The following is a 21,381-nucleotide window of genomic DNA, read 5'->3' as shown; positions in this document are numbered from 1 at the left end:
TGCATCACACTGTTGGCTCATGTTAAGCTTGTAGTCTCCTAAGACCCCTGGATCCTTTTTACTTGTAAAGGAGGGCTCTCGCTTGCATGCTTCCCCAGTGCATCTGATTAGCTTATCTGGGACAGGGCTGATGCAGACCTTTGATCTGATCCAGTTGGACTTTTCTCCTATCTTCAAACGCAGCCACTTACCTGTTCCCTTCTGCATCAGCTTCAGTGTGTTCCATGTGCGACCGGGTGGAAAGAAAGCCTTCCGAGGTTCATCTGGCCAGTTGCCCGACTGCTGGTACTGGTCAGTGTCTCCTAATGGCAACGCCTGGTATCCTGACCGGCTGAACATGTTCTGGTTAGCTCCCAAGTTACCGGTAGCGCTCTTAGTTTTCCCCCTTTATGTGCATTATAAAGAGCCCTGCATCACCACTCCTTTAACTCTGCAAAGACAAAGCATCAGCAGAAAGATGTTTGCATGCAGTTTCTGGTTGGAACATATCTCCTTGTTTTGACGCCTCTTTTGTTTGTACGAAATGCCCTGTTTTATGTTTTCCTAAATGCTTTTTGTACTGCTGCAAACACCAGCGCTCCCACAGCTTGAACATTAGAAACAGAGGGAACGACTGCCCACTTATCTGCAGGATGAGCGTTAAAGCTGAGCTGTAGCCATGTCAACAAGAAATCTCAACTCTTCATCCCCTCCCAAGCCCTTCTTCGGATTTTCTGCCCCTGAGCAATCAGCAATTGCAGCTGTGTTCAAGAAATCACACACTGGTACTATGAATGCATTTTGAAATATCCCTCTTTTTCCTGTGGCTCAGAAGGTCCTTTTCCATTCATATGCAAGGGCCTCTTTGCCACCTTGATAAATGATAAGTTGGTTTCACAGCCCTCTTGGTGCTAAATCACCTGCTGGGTTGTTTTGCATTAGCAGCACATTTGCACTCAACACTTTTTCTCTGATCACAGGAGCAGCTGGTGCGTCTCTTCTCCTTCCTGTTTGGTCAGTTACACTGGACAAGTGACACAAACAACAAGCAGAGGAAGGAGGCTGGCGTGTGAGTGTTTTTTAATTCCAGGGAGCTGCAAGACTTACTCCCTCTGCCATCAGGAGGACTTTGATGCATTAAGGGGTCAGCAACCTTTTTCAGCTGTGGCTGGTCCACAGTCCCTCAGACCTTGGTGGGGGACCGGACTATATTTTTTTGGGGAGAAATGAACGAATTCCTATGCCCCACAAATAACCCAGAGGTGCATTTTAAATAAAAGCTCACATTCTACTCGTGTAAAAACACCAGGCAGGCCCCACAAATAACCCAGAGATGCATTTTAAATAAAAAGACACATTCTACTCATGTAAAAACATGCTAATTCCAAGTGAGAAGGTGATTGGGCCGCATCCGGCCCCGGGGCCTTAGTTTGCCTACCCCTTGCATTAACAGCCTGTGGGAAGCACATGGGTTTCTAAAGTCCGATGCCAACTTTTGAAATCTCAGCGTCCCCTTGCAAGCTTCTGCCGACAAGCTATGAAAGGCAGCAGAGTCAAAGAGCTGTAGGATGGGAAGGGATCTCAGGGGGTCATCTAGCCCAACCCCTTGCAGCGCAGGAAAAACAGCACAGAGATCATTGTGTATCAGTAGCCTGGCCTGGGTTCCAAACATGCTAAGGGGTTCACCCTAAAGCTACAGTGCAGCGTTTGTAAAGCAAACCTGAGGCACCCACTTTCTGATTTACCCTTCCCTGATTTCCCATCCCCTTGTTGTTGTTTAATCGTTTAGTCGTGTCCGACTCTTCGTGACCCCCTGGACCAGAGCACGCCAGGCACTCCTGTCTTGTCTTCCACTGCTTGCCATCCCCACCTGCCCTTAAACTACAGTAGCCAGAATCCTTCGCGATAAAAAAATATATGCTTTAAAGCCACCGCATGTACACACAGCATGTGCACACAGCCTTGTAGCGACGCTGCCGGACTCTGCGCCTGTTTCCTCGGGAGTAAATCCACCCCACTCCCCGCACGCTGCACGGACTTGTCGTTGCAACAGCCGCTCCCTGGGATGCTATGCAAGTCCCGCCGGACGCAGCGCGGGTTTTTCCTATTTGTTACTCCCGGGTAAATGCATGCACGGGCCTCGAGCTTGGCCCCGAGAAAGCACCTGAAGCGGCGCGAAGAATCCCCGGGAGCCGGATGCCGCTGCAGGCGGGCCGAGCCAGCGCTGCTCCTCCCTCCCGGAGGGCCCTCCTTTCCCGGCAGCCCTGCGCTGCTTCCTCCGCCGCCTCCTTGCAGGGACAAAGCGAAAGTGAACTCAGACGCCTCGCAGCCGCCGCCATCCCCAGACCCGATTGCTGCTTCGCGATCCGGACACCGCTGCAGGTCGCGCCTTTCAGCTGAGTTCCTTTGAATTGTGTGCGTGGCTGTGTTTTATTTATGCATCAACTTTTATTCATGCATTAACTTTTATTTATGCATTGCGTCGATACGCCACGTCTTGACTCTCCGGGGAGCGCAAGGGGGCGTGCATGGTCCCCCCCCCAGCCCCCATTTCACCCCCACAACAACCGTGTGAGGTCGGTTGGACTGAAAGAAGGAGGGACTGGCTCCCAAGGTCACCCAGGGAGCTTCATGGCGGGGGGGGGGGAGGGTTTGAACCCTAGAATCGTAGAGGCGGGAGGGACCCTGAGGGTCATCTAGTCCAACCCCCTGTGATGTCCTGATCTCTCCGACCCTCTAGATTCCTTTCCCTCCTCCGAAGAATCGGGGGGGGGGGCTAATGCCCAAGCGCCTTGTGTGCGGGGGGGGGAGTGGATCTTGCCCGCTGTGCCAGCCCCTCCCATGTACACACACTTTATCTGCTTTTTCTGGACACAACAGCCTCTTAATGTGCAGCTGGGTGACGCCTCCTATAGATCAGGGGGGGGGAAAGGGACCTTTGGGCACCCAGGTGCTGTTGGACTACAGTTCCCATCGGCCCCTGCCAGTGTGGACAAGGGTCAGGAACGAGAGAATCCTCCAAAAGCAGGGGTCAGCAAACTTTTTCAGCAGGGGTCAGCAGGTCCACTGTCCCTCAGACCTTGTGGGGGGGCTGGACTATATTTTGGGGAGGAGAAATGAACGAAGTCCTGTGCCCCACAAATAACCAGAGATGCATTTTAAATAAAAGGGCACATTCGACTCATGTAAAAACACGCTGATTCCCAGACCGTCCGCGAGCCAGATTTAGAAGGTGATTGGGCCAGATCCAGCCCCCGGGCCTTAGTTTGCCTACCCATGTCCAAAAGGGTATTGTAAAGGTTCGGAAAAGGCCACCGAAATGACCAGGGGGTCGGAGTGCCGCCCTAGTGAAGCCTTTGGCTCACCCCCTGCTTGCAGGTTCCCACAGGCAACTGTTCAGACGCTAAAAGAACAGGATGCTGAACTAAATGAGCCAATGGCCTCATGCAGCAGCCTCTTCCCCTGCTCTTAGGAATTGTCATACACGTGTGTGACAGGGTGCCTGACTTCACTTACTCTGAATTGTGGTATGCAAAGACCCTTTCCCACAGTTGAGCCCCCCTGCCTGGACATCTGCCCCACAGGACGGCCCTGAGTGTAATGTATAGGGCAGCTTCCTAGGTTCCTGGGGCCGGGGGGGGGGCTGTGGCCCTCCCAGTGTTCTTGGACTACTCTGTGCACGCCCACCATTCCCTGAGCACCTGCCATGATGTCCGGGGCCCAAGGGAAATGGAGGCCGACAAGATCTGGAGGGCCAGATCTTGTTTAATCTTGTTTGTCAGTTCTTTCGTTTCCTCCTCCTCCTCCTCCTCCTCCTCTTCCAGTTTATTAGAAATGCAGCTGTATTAATATCCCTCTTTTCCAGGTTCCATTCAGATTGCACACAGAGTCTATCCTTTTTCATCTGCGCCTCCACTCCGGGTTTCCGTTTTGTTTTTCCAAAATCAAAGCTCCAGTATTTGGCACCTCTGTTCCGTCAAGCCTTTGCACACCGATTGGCAACTCTGCCATTGCGTTCTGTCTTCTTAAAAGCCATCCATAGTTCCATAGTTTAACTGCGTTGCCTGAAGAAGGACTTTCTTTGATTTGCCCAGAATCTTCCAACATTGAGCTTTGTCCACAAGATCCAGTCTGATGACAGAGGGAGAAAAATCTTTCTCGGTCACTTTATAAACTCCCATCACATCGCCTCTTACTTGGCTGTGAGCCACCCTGTTGGTGCAGCCGAGATAGGGTACTAGTCCATGTTGACAGATTCCCTGGTTTGTGTATATGTGTGTGTGTGTGTGTGTGTGTGTGTGTGTGTGAGAGAGAGAGAGAGAGAGAGAGAGAGAGAGAAAGAGAAAGAGAAAGAGAAAGAGAGAGATAGAAGCAATTCTGAACCCTAACCCTTTCTTCTGCTGGGTGACCTGGGGCTAGTCACACTTCTTGAAGTCTCTCAGCCCCACTCCCCTCATTCCCAGCGACAGACCAGATTCTTTGAGTTGTAAATTTAGCCTGATAACCTTTTCACGCTGAATCTAAGTCAGAAACAACCAGTTGTCAAAACTACTAATCAATTAGGAGCTCTCTTCCTGCAGATGAAGGAGATAACCCAGTTCACACTTTTAAAGACAGAAAGTCTGTAATTAAACCCAGATACGCATTCCCAGTATTCTACAGCTTTTGGCTCTCCCATAATGCTCTTTTTTTGCATGAGCCAAAGTTTAAACCTGCTAAGATTTCCCAATATCACTGCAGCAGTAGTCTCATAATCTGGGGCACCGGGTTCTCATCTCTGCTCCTCCACATGCAGCTGCTGGGTGACCTTGGGCTAGTCACACGTCGCTGAAGCCTCTCAGCCTTGCTCACCTCACAGAGTGTTTGTTGTGGGGGAGGAAGGGAAAAGGAGAATGTTAGCCGCTTGGAAACTCCTTGGGGTAGTGATAAAGCAGGATATCAAATCCAAACTCCTGCTCCTCCTCCTCCTCCTCCTTCTTCATCCTCTCCTCATTAAAAAAAAATTTTTTTTTGCAGGAGATGGAGGAAGAATTTGAGTTCTTGCTGTGCGGGAGGTGCCAGAGAGAGGCCCCGAACCCCAAGCTCCTGGCCTGCCTTCACACCGTCTGCATGGAGTGCCTGGACGAGAACAAGCCCGTGGGCCAGTGTCCCGTCTGTCGGTTTTCCTTCACGCGCGCCAGCGGGGTCCCCTTCCAAGATAACGTCCTCTTTTCAAGCCTCCAGGCCAAGCTGAACACCTACCGGAAGATCGCCGGTGACAGGGATTTGGTGTGTGATAACTGCAAAGATGCGGCCGAGTTCTGGTGCTCTGAGTGCTCCGAGTTCCTCTGCCTGAAGTGCTACAAGTCTCACCAGTGGTACCTGAAACAGAAGAGCCACGAGACCCAGAAACTGGCCGATCTGAAGAAGGATACCGCCCAGAGCTTTCTGGAGGGGACAAAGAAGTCCAGCAACCTTTTATGTTCGGAGCACGCCCAGGTTATAAGGTAATGCTACTGGTGGGGGGGATGCATAGTTTGCAGGAAGCTACCAGGCGACTGTGAGCCAGTGTGGTGTAGCGGTTAAGAGCGGTGGACTCATAATCTGGTGAGCCGGGTTTGATTCCCCGCTCCTCCATATGCAGCTGCTGGGTGACCTTGGGCTAGTCACACTTCTCTGAAGGGATGCGGGTGGCGCTGTGGCTTAAACCACAGAGCCTAGGGCTTGCCGATCAGAAGGTCAGTGGTTCGAATCCCCATGACGGGTGAGCTCCCGTTGCTCTGTCCCAGCTCCTGCCAACCTAGCAGTTCGAAAGCACGTCAAGTGCAAGTAGATAAATGTAAATAAATAGGTTCCGCTCCGGCGGGAAGGTAAACGGCGTTTCCGTGCGCTGCTCTGGTTCTCTAGAAGTGGCTTAGTCATGCTGGCCACATGACCTGGAAGCTGTACGCCGGCTCCCTCTGCCAATAAAGCGAGATGAGCGCCGCAACCCCAGAGTCGGCCACGACTGGACCTAATGGTCAGGGGTCCCTTTACCTTTACCAGGCCACTGCCTGTGAAGGGGGAGAGGGAATACAGGCAGTCATCTGGGCTGTGCCCCACTCATACGGCACACGTGCAACTTCATTTTGCATTGCCAGCCACTGGGGACCCCACAATGAGCAGGTGAGGCCTGGTTGGGGGACAGGAGAAGAGGGCCTTCTCGGTGGTGGCTTCTCCCAGGCAATTTTGGAACACCCTCCCCGGAGAAGCCAGACTGGCGCCTTCATTGTGGGCCTTCCGCTGGCAGCTGGATACCTTTTTTACTCCAACAGGCCTTTGGGAATGGACTGCTTTTTAAGGAAAGGGCTTTTCATAGCGCTGTGCTGTTTTCATTATCTGTATTTTAATAGCTTTGTGTAATGGCTTTAGGGGTTGCTTGTGCATAAATAGCCGCCGCTCTGGGCTAGGTTGGCTGGTTAAACCATTTCTCGCTGGACAGCCATCCACTCCGTGGCTGTTCAGTCGCTGGCAGAATCCGTCAGTGGGCGTTTCTTAAACCTTTTCCAGCATAAAAGTTGTTTGACGCCCAGTCTCCTCCTACTCTCCCTGCGCGGAAGTCTTCTGCGCAGGGAGGGCGTGGGTAGCGGAGGACCTGTGCTCTCCCCGCTGGTGTCCAGTGAAGAGTCCCGGAGCCTGCTCTCTGCTTCCCCCATTGGCCCCCCTCTATCCCTGGTGTTGCGCTGATTTTCTTCCCCAACAGGAGACCTGCCTCTCTCCCTGCTTGGCCCCTCTCCAGCATCGCTGTGGAGCCTCGCCTCCTCCTCCTCTAGTTCCGATGGCAGTTCCCTGACACTTTGTTTTTTATACGGTTTTCATTTTTCAAGAGTTGAATCACTTTTTAACATTACCTTTCTGTTTTTTGTCCATGCTTGTTCTAAGTTTCGTGAGCTGCCTTGAATCCTACTTGTGGGGGGAAGGCACAATATTATGATTGTTGTTATTACCAACAGTAAATTGATGTTTACATTTTAAATGCAGTGCTTACAGTTAATACGTTTTAATTAGTACTTACATTTAAATGCACTCTAATGCTTACAGTTTAAACGCAGTTTTTTTCAAGCATGTTGTTTTTAAATCTGGAAAAAATTGGATGGAATAGACCTGTGGTCCAAGTACATGGAAAACTGATACAGTGGTACCTCGGGTTAAGTACTTAATTCGTTCCGGAGGTCCGTTCTTAACCTGAAACTGTTCTTAACCTGAAGCACCACTTTAGCTAATGGGGCCTCCTGCTGCTGCCGCACCACCGGAGCACGATTTCTGTTCTCATCCTGAAGCAAAGTTCTTAACCCGAGGTACTATTTCTGGGTTAGCAGAGTCTGTAACCTGAAGCGTATGTAACCTGAGGTACCACTGTATTGGGGAGAAATAGGCTGATCTGTCCCTCCATAACTTTCCACTTCCTTCCCCTTCTGTTTTCATTTTCCTTTCTTCCCAGTGTTCTCCCTCCTTCCCCTTCCAGAGAGAAACTGATAGCACAAAGCCTGGTGTTGCTTATCTATCTATCTATCATCTACCTACCTACCTACCTATCTATCTATCTATCTATCTATCTATCTATCTATTATTATACCTGTTCTCCAGGGAATTCTGCTCAGTGAGGGAGGTGAGCCTGAGAGATGGTGACAGGACCAAGGCGGCCCAGGGGCCTTCGTAGCTGAGTGGGGATTTAAACTTGGGTTTCCTAAGTCCTAGGCCAGCACTCTAACCACTGTGCCACACTACCTTCCTGTTTAAGACCCTAAGGAAAGCCTCCTGGATCAAGCCAATGGCCCATCCACTGTAGTCCAGCCTCTTTTTCTTGCCGCGGCCATTCATTCATTCATTCATTCCTTGAACATTGTATTTACGTCGACAGCATCTACTGCCGCGGGTGCCGCAAGCCCCTGTGCTGCTCCTGCGCTCTGCTCGACGGCGAGCACTACAACGCCAAGCTGTACTGCGACATCCGCGCGGAAATCGAAGGCAGGAAGGAGGAGCTGGGCAGGATAAAGGCGGAGCTTGCCGAGAAGAGGAGGAGCTACGAGAAGACGTACAGCACCGTCCACGAACGGCTGCAGCAGCTGGAGAAGGTGCGCAAGGAGACCCGAGAGGAGATCCAGGAGAAGGTGGAGGAGATGGTCCAGTGGATCCAGAATAAGGGGGAGGAGCTCCTGGCGAAGGTGGACAGCCAGCTCCACCAGGAGCGCGAGGACGTGCAGAGGAAGCTGCAGTGCGCCGAGCGCATCGTCAAGAGGTTTGCTTCGTTTTTATTTGGTTTAATGTTTGTGCAGCCCGTTTGCCTCTTACGTGGGGATTTGGGTCCAAGGGTTTTGCATATGCGCAAAAATGCCCATGCCCAGGTCCTTGGAGCTGCCATTTTTCTACTAGGCCAAGTTCAAGGCGATACTCTCAGTATATAAAGCCCTTTTTTATTATATGTTTTTATTAAGAATTCCAACATAACAATTTTAACAGAAATACATCATCCACATTATTGCCCCCCATTCCCCCCCCCAAAAAAAAGAGAAAAAAGAAACTTCTCTCAGTGACTCTCTCTGGTTTCTCGACACACAATTTTATCTGCATGTTGTAAAATTGTAAAGATCCTTAATTTATCTATCTATATATTACTGATGAAGAGTTTGTGAATGTTTATTCAAAACCTGCCAAGGAGTCCAGTTCATTTTGTTGTTTTTTCAAATACTTCGTAAAAGGTTCCCATTCATCTTTAACGTCACGGTTATCCTTGTCACACATGTTTGTGTGTCAATTTTGCCAATTCCGCACAGTCCATCAGTTTTTCTTGCCACAGCTCTTTAGTCGGGATTTCCTCATTCTTCCATCCTTAAGACCCTTGCCGCCGTTGTCGCATACATGAAAATGTTTTTTAGTTTATTTGGCAGGTCTTTCCCCACAATCCCTAACAAGAAAGCTACAGGCTTTTTCACAAATGTTAAATGGAACATTTTCTTCAACTCATCATATATCATTTCCCAAATTTTTTTAATTTTGCTTCAATCACACCACATATGATACAGTATATAAAGCCCTTAATGACTTGAGACCATTTGGCCCACAAAATCTGCTTACCTGACGTACGTCCACTCCACCGTGCCAATTGACGGAATGAGCCCTGTTACAGATGCCCCATAATCTCCATTCCGCCTTTGTAAGGACTCGGTCATTTAGCGTGACGTCATGTACACTTTGGAACTCCCTGCCTAGTGAGACAAGCAGGTGTCTTCACTGTATTCCTTTCGGGGCCTGCTGAAAACATTCTTGTTTAGACCAGCCTACCTAGATGCTTTAAAAAGTTGAGGTAATTTTAATCTGTTTTAGTATTTTAACTTTTTGTGTGTTTTAAAGCATTTTAAAGTTTTTATTTTATTGTTTTCTCTGTAAACCGCTTTGGGGGGTGTTTTCTATTTTTTGTTTACCAATCAAGAGGTTTATAAACGTTATAAAATAAGTGATAATAATTTAAGAAACAGCAAAACGGTGCCATCGATATGAATGTTAAAACACGATAGCATTTAACTGAAGCAATGCACAGCAACAAATTGATCCGAGCAACCAAGACAGTTCCGTAAAGCGGTAATGATTCAGTGAGAAACCCAGCCGGGTGGGCAGGGTATAAATAATAAATTATTATTAAATGATTATAACCACGGCAGGTTGGAGTCTGGCGAGCGGCTGGTGGAGAAGATGAACCTCTTTGCTTCGGACCAGGAGGTGCTGGACATGGCCCCCTTCGTCAAGGAGTCCCTAGACGATCTCCGCAGGGAGAAGGTGCTGGCCGTGGGTTTCCGGGTCCAGGCGGATAACATCTCGGAGGTCAGAGGCGAACTCCAGGCCCTGTTTAACAGGGTGAGAGGCTGCGAAGGTGAGGCACTTCCTGCAATCCTGCTCTCTTCGCCCCTCCCTTGCCAGGGGGCCCTGCTGGCTTCTTTGACAGGAAAAAGTTTTGGGCTTCAATTGCCGTAATTCTCTGTCACCCTGTCCCGCTGGTTGTGAGAATGAATGTGAATCGCAGGGCACATTGGCCATTGAACCTTGGTTGTTGTTGTTGTTTAGTCATGTCTGACTCTTCGTGACCCCCTGGACCAGAGCACGCCAGGCACTTCTGTCTTCCACTGCCTCCCGCAGTTTGGTCAAACTCATGTTTGTAGCTTCGAGAACACTGTCCCACCATCTCGTCCTCTGTCATCCCCTTCTCCTTGTGCCCTCCATCTTTCCCAGCATCAGGGTCTTTTCCAGGGAGTCTTCTCTTCTCATGAGGTGGCCAAAGTATTGGAGCCTCAGCTTCAGGATCTGCCCTTCCAGTGAGCACTCAGGGCTGATTTCCTTCAGAATGGAGAGGTTTGATCTTCTTGCAGTCCATGGGACTCTCAAGAGTCTCCTCCAGCACCATAATTCAAAAGCATGAACCTTGGTTAGTCTTGTCCATTAACGTCAATGGGTCTACTATGAATAGGACTAGCACTGAATGTACCAGAAGGGGATAAAGCTATCGATGGCTGCTAGCCATAGGGACTCTTTTGTGCCCCCACCATCAGAGGCGCCATTCCTCTGCATGTCAGTAGCTGCAGAGGCACAAGGGGGCGGCAGAGGGCTCTTGTACTTGAATCCTGCTTGCAGCCTTCCTGGAGACGTCCTACTGGCTGCTGTGCAACCAGGATGCTGGACTAGGTGGGCCACTGGCCTGATTCAGCAGGCTGTCCTATGGTCCTTAGGGCTAGTGGTCAAGGATGTTGAGAGATGGACTCCAGCCGCTGCTGGAAGATTACAAGTTCTCCACCCTGGACCTGTGGTCCTCCTTTGCTGACTTGAGCTCTGTGCAAAGATAGATAGATACGTATTTTTTGCTCTATAAGACTCACTTCTTCCCTCCTAAAAAGTAAGGGGAAATGTGTGTGCGTCTTATGGAGCGAATGCAGGCTGCGCAGCTATCCCAGAAGCCAGAACAGCAAGAGGGATTGCTGCTTTCACTGCGCGGCGATCCCTCTTGCTGTTCTGGCTTCTGAGATTCGGAATATTTTTTTTCTTGTTTTCCTCCTCCAAAACCTAGGTGTGTCTTGTGGTCTGGTGCATCTTATAGAGCGAAAAATACGGTAGATAAACTTAATTCGCATTAGCCAACAGCCATAGCAACATAAAACAAGCAATATATACAATTAAAAAGTCAACAATGGGTAAAAAGGACAATCAGATGACCAAGATTATCGTTCAGATAGTGGCCCTTAATCTCACTGCACCCTCGATAAACCTAGCAATAATAATAATTTATAATAATTTATTATTTATACCCCGCCCATCTGGCTGGGCTTCCCCAGCCACTCTGGGCGGCTTCCAAAAAAATATTAAAATACTATAATACATCAAACATTAAAAGCTTCCCTAAACAGGGCTGCCTTCAGATAGCAACCTTTGCTGTTGTCTGATCATTTTGATCTGATAAAAGAAAGAACAATGTGGCCGCAGACGGGCGGCCTGGGATGGTAAGGAATAGTGGGGTGATGATCTCATTCCTCAGGTCTTTATAAAGGGGACAGGACAGGAGAACACGAGCCACTGTCTCCAGATTGCCATCTCCACAGGGGCAGAGTCGTTTTTCAGTTGGAATCTTTTGGTATCTTCTGCCTTCAAGTACGGCAGAGGGCATCACATCCAATCTGGCCAGTGTGAAGGCATGTCTGTATTTTGGGATAGTTAATTTATACAAATATGGTGCCAGGGAATCAAACTGAGAAGGGGGGGGTGGGAGGCATACCAGGGACAGAGTTTCTTTATAATGGCCAGATTGTTCTGTTGCTCTGAGTCCTTCAGACGCTGTCCTATTAGCCTTTTTGCTTTAATAAAGTCCATCGTGGAGTCCGCGGGAGAGGAGTTTTTGGTGCTCAATTTTAGACCACACACTTTTATGAGCTCTGCTGCTGGTGCTGAACAGCTGAGTTCATTCCCGACTGAGCTAAGAGAGAGACTAGGACCTGGGAGAGACCAGGGTTCGAATCTCCACTCAGCCATGAGGCTCACTGCATGTGACCTGGGGCCAGTCACTCGCTCTCAGGCTATCCTACCTCACAGAGTTCTTGGGATTAAATGAGGAGCAGGGGAGAGTCATGACCTCCATGGAGAAAAAGGTGGTATAATATGGGGGAAATGAAGTGAAGGGCCTCATCCAAACACGTTGGAACACTATGCCCTCTTTCCTTTCTTGCAGATGCTGTCGGCTGCCTGCCTTCTGTTTCTCGGCCAGCTGCCCCAGTGGTCAGTTCGGTAAGCTGTCATACGAAACGTGGAAGTGGACGCAGAGAAACAGGGAGCTGAGAGGGGAACAAAATGTAGAAAGTACCAAGACAGTGGAAATTAGCGGTGGCTGTTCATGAAACAGTTGCTGTTGAGAACACAGATATCCTGGCACTGGTAACATGTGGTGGGATAAAAAATAAATAAAATCATTCCCTGAGTTCAGTGCACAAGCAATAAGACTGAACCTCTTGATGTATTGTAATTTAGCAGTTTCATATTGCTGCAAATTTCCTTTGTTCTGGTATGAACACTTTAAGGACACATCTCTTGAAAATTAAACAGAAGAATGTAAGGTTAGTTGGTATGTGAGGTCACAGTTTGCCCGGGAGAACGATGTGCTTGTTCTGAAGCACAGGACCAGCCTGTTTCCTTGGTCTCCAAGGTTCACTGTCAGTCGCCCCCTAAGTGTTACAGCGCTTTAAAAATTCTGCCTTTGTCACTTTTGCGTACAGAAAGGTCTTCATAATGAGAAAAGCCAGCCAAGGACCCAGGCGCCCACGTACACCCTCAGTCTCAGGAAGACACCTCATGGATTTGTAAGTTCTCTGCTGCTCATAACAGTTTTGTGTCTTCTGTTCTTTTGATTCTTCTCTCTCTTTCCTGACAGGCTGTCCCAGCTCCTTCTGAGCTGATGGGCGCTGTACTTTCAGCCAAGGGAAGATCATAAAGTTGTAAGAGCTGGAAGGGGACCCCCAAGAGACATTTAGCCCACCCCTCTGCAATGCAGGAATCACAGCTAAAGGATCCCTGAGTTGTGAATTAATATTATTATTAAGAATGATTTCCCTCATTGCCATTACTAACAGCCCAAAAGTGTGGTATCAGGGTGTTAAAGGTAAAGGTAAAGGGACCCCTGACCATTAGGTCCAGTCGTGGCCGACTCTGGGGTTGTGGCGCTCATCTCGATTTATTGGCCAAGGGAGCTGGCGTACAGCTTCCGGGTCATGTGGCCAGCATGACTAAGCCACTTCTGGCGAACCAGAGCAGCGCACAGAAACGCCGTTTACCTTCCCGCCGGAGTGGTACCTATTTATCTACTTGCACTTTGACGTGCTTTCGAACTGCTAGGTGGGCAGGAGCTGGGACTAAGCAACGGGAGCTCACCCGTCGCCGGGATTCGAACCGCCAACCTTCTGATCGGCAAGCCCTAGGCTCTGTGGTTTAGACCACAGCGCCACCTGCGTGTTACTTCATGTCATATACAAAGCAAGCAAACATTATATAATAAAAGAAAATGGTTGCCCACCAATACCAATTGAGGCATCCATATTTCCCTGTGGACGAGGGTATGGAGGGTATCTTTAAGTCAAGTATCTTAAATCTGAAGCTCAAGAAATAAAATCCCACCAGGTGTCATAAAAAGTGTTTTGGAAACACACAGCTCGTCTGCCGTTTTTTCCGCAGTCGCCCAAGCGCACAACTTCTTACGTTGCACAAATGCAGATTTTCTGAGGTTCTCCAATGGATTTACTATTGATAATAATTTATTATTGATTTATTGGGAATAAAAATAGCTGGTCTTGTTTTTAAATTTGTGTTACTCTTGCTTTTTAGGTCTCCTCGATCAGCTGCCCAGTGAAACGGCTGATGGGACAGACGGAAAAGTCCATTCAGGCTTCTCCCAAGGTGATGAAGCTGGAGGATCACTACCATGACGACGGGCAGAGCTCCAAGATGCATGTCCACTACCATGATGATGGGCAGAACTCCGAGATGCATGTCCAGGATGTTGGGCTGAGCTCCTGGTCGCCTTCCCCCCGCGAGTCGACCCCAGAGACGGAGCAGTGTGGGGCGGTCAACGCGGTGGAGCTCTTGGAAAATTCTGTGCACGAGATCTGTGAATCGGGTAATGTCCCATCTTGCCCGGCCTCCTCTGCTCACCAGATACCCCTTGTGGCAAGGGTTAAATAAGTTGGAGTTCTTGTTATTAAATATACCAAGAAAAAAGCACACCAAGAACTCAGGCCAATGTAAGTTTCAATAGTGGGAGTGGTCCCTACTCGCAAATCAATAGTCAATAGTAACAAAAACTCATCCATTCAAAAGTATGTACTCTGACAAGGATTACAAACTCAAATAGAGATTACAAACTCTAACAGAAATTACAAACTCAAACTCATAAAGATATGTATAACACAATAATTCATTACAGAATTAGGGATAAGAGTTTATGAGTAGAGACAAGTTCATGTTAGTCCATAGTCAGATTCGACAAGAAATGTAGAAAATAACAGGATACATTTATCCGAAAGTCTTCAAACTTACACAACCCTTTAAAAATTAGCTGATGAAGGTGTATACATCGAAACAGGGCCCTGTCCTGGTTTCTGATCCATAACTGACTTCTGACTTCTGCTCAATGAATGAAACTAAGACCTTCACGTCAAATCTGACTATGGACTAACATGAACTTGTCTCTGCTCATAAATTCTTATCCCTAATTCTGTAATGAATTATTGTGTCATACATATCTTTATGAGTTTGAGTTTGTAATTTCTGTTAGAGTTTGTAATCTCTATTTGAGTTTGTAACCCTTGTCAGAATACATACTTTTGAATGGATTAGTTTTTGTTACTATTGACTATTGATTTGCGAGTAGGGACCACTCCCACCATTGAAACTTACATTGGCCTGAGTTCTTGGTGTGCTTTTTTCCTTGTGGGAAGGGAGCAAGCAGGACCCTCAATCACAAGAGCAGCTCTCTTGGCTCCTGCCGTCACCAGCAAGTGGGGGGCGGGCGCAGAGCAGAGCCCCACTGACTAGGAGGGAGCTCCACGGTTTGTGCACTCTGAAGTGTGGGTGACACATTGTTTGTCCTCCATCTGCTTGCAGAGGTCGCCAGCATCTTGATCAGCAGCTCTGAGGACACCGAAGACGACATGATGGTGAGTAGGCCAGAGACCACACAGCAGGCTCCGTGGAAAGGAAAGCTGCAGCCTGCACATTGCAAGAGGGTCCCGTGACTCCTGGGGTGACAGGAGTTAGAGGAGGCGAGTGGCATCCTCTAAGTGGTGCGGGGCACAGGTCTTCTCTGCAGGGATCCAGATAGGCAGCTGTGCCCTCTCCCAGGCTACTCCAGTCCTTCGTCAGTTTTTGGGTCCCCCTCCTTCCCTGTACACTCAGCATTGCATTCTCTCCCCCCCCCCCAATTCCTGCAAACCTTGAGGTTCCTTCAAGCCTGCTGATTTCTCCCACGCCCTTTGACCATTGAGGGTCCGTTGATGGCTACAGAATGATGGGAACGACATGGAATTCTAGAGCTGGAAGGGGACCCCCAGGGGTCATCTAGCCCAACCCCCCAGCGAAGGAATCTGTGAAAGATGGCCATCCAGCCTCTCCTTAAAAGCCTCCCATAAGGAAGAAGAGCCCACCACCTTCCAAGGTCATAGAATCATTCATCATCATCTTAATCATCATCATCATTTATTACCCGCCCATCTGGCTGAGTTTCCCCAGCCACTCTGGGCCGCTCCCAATCGAGTGTTAAAAACAATACAGCATTAAATATTAAAAACTTCCCTAAACAGGGCCGCCTTCAGTTGCCTTTGAAAAGTAAAAGAGTTGTTTATTGCCTTGACATCTGCTGGGAGGGTGTTCCACAGGGCAGGCGCCACTACCAAGAAGGCCCTCTGCCTGGTTCCCTGTAACTTCACTTCTTGCAGCAAGGGGACCACCGGAAGGCCCTTGGCGCTGGACCTCAGTGTCCAGGCTGAATGATGGGGGTGGAGATGCTCCTTCAGGTATACTGGGCCGAGGCTGTTTAGGGCTTTAAAAGTCAGCACCAACACTTTGAATTGTGCTTGGAAACGTACTGGGAGCCAATGCAGATCTCTCAGGACTGGTGTTATGTGGTCTTGGTGGCTGCTCCCAGTCACCAGTCTAGCTGCTGCATTCTGGATTAATTGCAGTTTCCGGGTCACCTTCAAAGGTATTTCCATGTAGAGTGCATTGCAGTAGTCCAAGCAGGAGATAACTAGAGCATGCACCACTCTGGCGAGACAGTCCATGGGCAGGTAGGGTCTCAGCCTGCGTACCAGATGGAGCTGTTGAACAGCTGCCCTGGACACAGAATTTGAGCCCATGTTTGGTTATGGAGAGGGGAGGGGGTTGAGGATTTGGCCATAACACCTATAGACATTCCTGTCAGTATGCATTTCTTAGTACAGAAAGTATTGATCTGGTGTGTAGACATCTTTCCTACTCTAATTAATTCAAGAGGGTTCTCTGGAAGCTTCTCTGTATGAAAGAAACAAGCAGACGGTTCGTGGTGTTTGGGTTATTCCTTCAGAGCAGCTGAGTACAGCAGGCTTAAACTGATTCTGTTATCTCCTTCTGTCAAGGTCATACTGACTATAAGAGGCCAGAAGGAGCCTGGGTTTTGCTTTCTCTCTTCTCTCTTTTCTTCTGGTGTTCTGTATGCTCAGTGTTAAGGTTTAGTCTTACTATAAGTTATTGTAAGTTTAAGTTAAGTCTGCTGCAACTGGATTTCTTACGGACAGGGCCAATCCTGAATGTATTGGATTTGTGACCATTATGCTCATTTGCCTTAAGTAGCAGTAAAGCTCTGCTGGATGAAATACAATGGCCTCTGGACTATTGTTGGGGATCCTGCAACGTGTTACTCTGCTAACTATACAATGGGTTCTGCTTTGGATCATAAGAGTAGAATTCTATGACAATTCCTTCATTTCATTGTCCATTTCTTACAAATTCTTGTTTGCTCCTTATATTGTTATCCTTATTTAAAAGGTAAAGGGACCCCTGACCATTAGGTCCAGTCGTGGCCAGCTCTGGGGTTGTGGCGCTCATCTCGCTTTATTGGCCGAGAGAGCCGACGTACAGCTTCCGGCTCATGTGGCCAGCATGACTAAGCTGCTTCTGGTGAACCAGAGCAGCGCACGGAAACGCCGTTTACCTTTCTGCTGGAGCGGTACCTATTTATCTACTTGCACTTTGACATGCTTTCAAACTGCTAGGTTGGCAAGAGCAGGGACCAAGCAACGGGAGCTCACCCCGTCGCGGGGATTCGAACCGTCGACCTTCTGATTGGCAAGTCCTAGGCTCTGTGGTTTAACCCACAGCGCCACCCGCATCCTTATTTAGTTGCTAGTTAAAGAATATATTCCTAGTGAGAAATGAATAACAGGTTATCTTTCTTTGTTTCCCGAGTTCTAACTTTCTCTTACCATCTTTGGCGATCACTCGTAACCGAGTAAGATTGTCTTCCATAAACACGGTTTTAACAATGAGTCCGTAAATGACTGTGGAGGCCAATTCTGGACCCACACGTCCTTCCACAGTGGGGACATTGGTTCCTGGGCGGGAGTGGATCACGGTGTGGATTTGCCAAGCGTGCCTTCCTCTTAGCATGTTTCTCCCTTGCGTCCTGAGTTCGAGTGTCTTCAAAGTCCATGACACCTTTGGTAAAGGCTGTTCTCCAACTGGAGCGCTTGCAGGCCAGTGTTTCCCGGTTGTCGGTGTTTATACTACATTTTTAAAGATTTGCCTTAAGACAGTCTTTAAACCTCTTTTGTTGACCACCAGCATTACGCTTTCCATTTTTAAGTTCGGAATAGAGTAGTTGCTTTGGAAGACGATAATCAGGCATCCGCACAACATGACCAGTCCAACAAAGCTGATGTTGAAGAATCATTGCTTCAACACTGGTGATCTTTGCTTCTTCCAGTACACTGGCATTAGTTCGCCTGTCTTCCCAAGTGATGTGTAAAAATTTTCAGAGACATCGTTGATGGACTCTTTTGAGGAGTTGGAGGTGGCGTTTATTAGTGATCCACGTTTCACAAGCATGCAGTAAGGTTGGTAGTACAATAGCTTTGTAACCAAGCATTTTGGTTTCTCTGCAAATGTCCCGGTCCTCAAACACTGTGCACTTCAATTGGGAGAAAGCCGCACTCACAGAGCTCAGGCGATGCTGGATTTCGCCATCAATGTCTAACTTTACCTTACCATAATCAATTCAGGAACCATCCTTTTTATTACCATTCTGACCTTTACATATAAAGACTTAGGAAATCATAGAACCACAGAACTGTGGAGCTGGAAGGGACTCCAAGAGTACCGTATTTTTCGCCCTACAGGGCGCACTTTTTCCCCTCCAAAAATGAAGGGGAAATCTGTGTGCGTCCTATGGGGCAAATGCAGGCTTTCGCTGAAGCTTGGAGAGCAAGAGAGGTCGGTGCGCACCGACCCCTCTCGCTCTCCAGGCTTCAGGAAGCTATCAACAAGCCTGGGGAGCCCGCGGGAGTTCCTGCAGGGCTCCCTAGGCTGCGGATAGCAGCCTGCTGCCCGGAGCGCTGGGTGCGCTGAAGCCGCGGCTGGGGAGGGGGGATAAAAAATTTTTTCTTTACCCCCCCCCCAAAAAAACTAGGTGCGTCCTATGGGCTGGTGCATCCTATAGGGCGAAAAATACGGTAATCTAGTCCAACCTCCTGCAGTGCAGGAATGACAACCAAAGTATCTCTGGCCATCCAGCCTCTGTTCAAAAATGTTCAAGGAAAGAAGGTCTTGTCAATTTCTTCCAGGATTGCTCCTTCGTTCACTGAAGGATATATTTTACATCAAGTTTGTGCCCTCCCTACTGATGCCATGAGCTACAGTAACAAGCCATAGAAAAAATTTCGAACTCCCCACCTATGGAGATCAAGCCAGGTGCCTTCAACAGTATTCCTGTCCATGCCTGCTAAAAACATTCGTGCCTAGACAAACCTACCCAGGTGCTTAGAAATACTGGGCAGAATTTTAACCTGTTTTAGTCTTTTATCTTTTTGTATGTTTTAAAGTATTGCTGCATTTTCATATTGTCTCACTTTATCTTTTTGTAAACTGCTCCGAGGTTTCCCCTCACAATCAAGCCGTGCACAAATTTTATGAAAGGAAGAAATTAAAACAAAAAGTTCAGATTGGCACCTGCCATTACACCGCTGCACTTGGTCTGCTGGACGAAAACATTCACTATGGTCTGTTTCCTTTCAGTGATTGCCCACCACCGCTGGAACGTCCGTCTGAGTGGGCGTCGGCAGCAGCAGGGCAGAGGTGCCTTTTCCAAAGCTGACCTCGAAACCCCAGCCATGACATCGCTTGCCAAGATGCCCACATCTCTCTTTGTGCCTCCTTCCTTCCGCTGGCTGATTCTGCAGAGAATGTCTTGACCCTGAGGCTGCCCTCTCCTCATTCCTGCCCGGACAGCACAAGTGCCTTTAGGTGATGCTGCTGTTGCTGCTGCTGCAATACCTTATGAGTACTTAGCATCCACCTGGAGCAACAGCTGATCACAGGCAGCGGTCTTCTGAGAAGGAACATATGTTTCCCTGGTCAGCAGTGAATTTTACCTTAAGCCCATCGGTGGGCCAAGTCACCACCCCAATGGCTTGCTACACCTCTCCTTTTATCTGGCAAGAGCTGGTGGCAGTCTTAAGGCAGCTGAGATTTGGCCTGTGTCATCCCTTCTGTCCAATTATTAGCTTAGGAATTTTGTAAGGTACTATTGTCATGAAACATGTTCAATGCGGAAAGCTGACTGTTTGCTACATGCACCCCCTCAGTTAATTTCTCTCCTGCCATGGGAACAGATGCACCCAGGAGGCTTGAAAAAATCAAGGAGGGTTGGCAAGACTGAACGTTATGCTCAGTTTTTTTATGGGGGACTAGAAATTCAGGAGTGCAGTGATGGGTCAAAGCAAAGGCCCAGCCTGTCCTCCAGCCAGATGCCTAGAAGAAGCGGGAGATCAATAGCCCCACCTGGATTCTGACTCCTTTCAGAAATTCACTGCTGCCAGCCGGTGCCTTAGAGGGCATTAACAGAGAATTAGGCACATTTATTTCATTTCTGGATTGCTACTCATGACAAAACATCCCAAAGAGATTAACTGTAGAAATAGATTTTTAAAAAATAGTTACAGTCATACCTCTAGTTGCGTTTAGTTTACGTTACGTTTTTTTCTGGTTACGAACGCGGCAAACCTGGAAGTGTTTACTTCCGGGTTCGCCGACATGCGCAGGAGCGATCTGCGTGCTTTGCGCATGTGCAGGAGCGATTTGCAAACTTCGTGCATGCGCAGGAGTGCTCTATCACGTCATGCGCAGAAGCGGTGCTCTACTTACGGACTTTTCGGTGTGTGAGCGGCACCCCGGAATGGATCGCGTCCGTAAGTAGAGGTACCACTGTATACAGGTACAGACTGGGACATAGATACCCGCTTAAAAGACTGGAGGGAGCAAAAAGGCAATAGAGGCAGTGCCTGTGAGCAATGAGGATGTCTTAATGTTGGCCTTTAGGCATGACAGTCTTTACTGGTTGTTGGGGAGAAATCTAGAAGACGAGGGCCATTCCCTCCACGTCTTGCTTGTGGGTTTCCCATTTGAGGCATCTAGTTGGCCACTGTGAGAACAGGAGTCATGGGCTTCATCCAGCAGCCAGGCTCCTTTGACACACTCAATTTTTTTAGGGCCCCTCCAGCCTGGTGTTGTGGGCTTGCTTTTGCTTTTCTTCCGCAGCAACTCATTGACGCAGTATCAGTGCAATATTACGGATTGTCCCTAGATCAGTCCACTTCATTAGTTGTTCTAAGATGCTTTCCCTGCGTTGCCGCATTATTGCTTTCTGGATGGACATTCCTGCCCTGTAGCACGACGAAGGAGGGGTGTTAGAAAAACCCTGCAAGATCAGTGGTATGAAAAGTTAGCAGGATTTCAGCAGAAAGTTATGGGATCTGCACTGATTGGAAATTTGAGCTTAAGTTTCAGTCATGTCTGTTGCTGGTTGATTTCACTTTAAAAAATAATAATAAGGATTTATTGATTTTCCAAAGATAACACACACAAAAATAAAAGCGACAACACTACAAAAGACAAAACAAAACAGAAGTAATTGACTTCTCTCTAGTCCCTTCCTTGGTTCCGTTACTTATCAATGTAGCCCATGTCTATTGTCCAGTTTGAAACCTGTTTAAATTACTTATTATCCATTTATAACAAAATTACATGTAATTTTAAAACCCTGCTAATGTATTAACCTGTGTGCAATGCTTCTCTATATATGCAATAAACCTTTTCCATTCTTCTTTAAATTCA

At 48.2% G+C, this 21,381-nt stretch overlaps 3 protein-coding genes across 6 annotated transcripts in view; 1 reads left to right on the top strand and 2 right to left on the bottom strand.

Annotated features, from left to right (window-relative positions):
• Window positions 1-2,227, bottom strand: part of STOML1 (stomatin like 1) — a 14,039-nt gene extending 11,812 nt beyond the window's left edge. The window contains exons 1-3 of one of the 3 annotated variants that reach the window (XM_083630659.1): window positions 2,007-2,214; window positions 1,938-1,968; window positions 192-430 (exon numbers count right to left, since the gene is read on the bottom strand). In XM_083630659.1, the coding sequence (XP_083486785.1) occupies window positions 192-339 (148 nt within the window). In that variant the 5' untranslated portion in view covers window positions 340-430; window positions 1,938-1,968; window positions 2,007-2,214. Of the gene's footprint in view, window positions 1-191; window positions 431-1,937; window positions 1,969-1,992 lie in introns of all 3 variants that reach the window. The other 2 variants (XM_083630660.1, XM_083630661.1) reach the window with 2 other exon arrangements.
• The window catches only part of LOC310770178 (zona pellucida sperm-binding protein 3-like), a 141,737-nt gene that overhangs the window by 51,152 nt on the left and 69,204 nt on the right, over window positions 1-21,381 (bottom strand). The window lies entirely within an intron of this gene.
• PML (PML nuclear body scaffold) lies at window positions 2,050-21,381 on the top strand (the record flags this gene model as incomplete). Of its 2 annotated transcripts, none has more annotated exons than XM_083630443.1 (9): window positions 2,050-2,361; window positions 4,996-5,465; window positions 7,859-8,236; window positions 9,657-9,865; window positions 12,203-12,258; window positions 12,744-12,827; window positions 13,846-14,137; window positions 15,124-15,176; window positions 19,285-21,381. In XM_083630443.1, 9 exons carry the CDS (start codon window positions 2,050-2,052, stop codon window positions 19,285-19,287), a joined length of 1,857 nt encoding a protein of 618 aa, XP_083486569.1. In that variant the 3' UTR covers window positions 19,288-21,381. The 2 variants fall into 2 exon arrangements, with proteins under 2 accessions (XP_083486569.1, XP_083486570.1); XM_083630444.1 differs by having other exon boundaries at window positions 2,267-2,394.

This window comes from Podarcis filfolensis (genome assembly GCF_964270895.1).
Source record: "Podarcis filfolensis genome assembly, chromosome: 9".
Taxonomy (NCBI): Eukaryota; Metazoa; Chordata; class Lepidosauria; order Squamata; family Lacertidae; genus Podarcis; species Podarcis filfolensis.
Note: the sequence above shows the minus strand (reverse complement) of the source record. Positions and strands in the feature narration are given on the sequence as shown.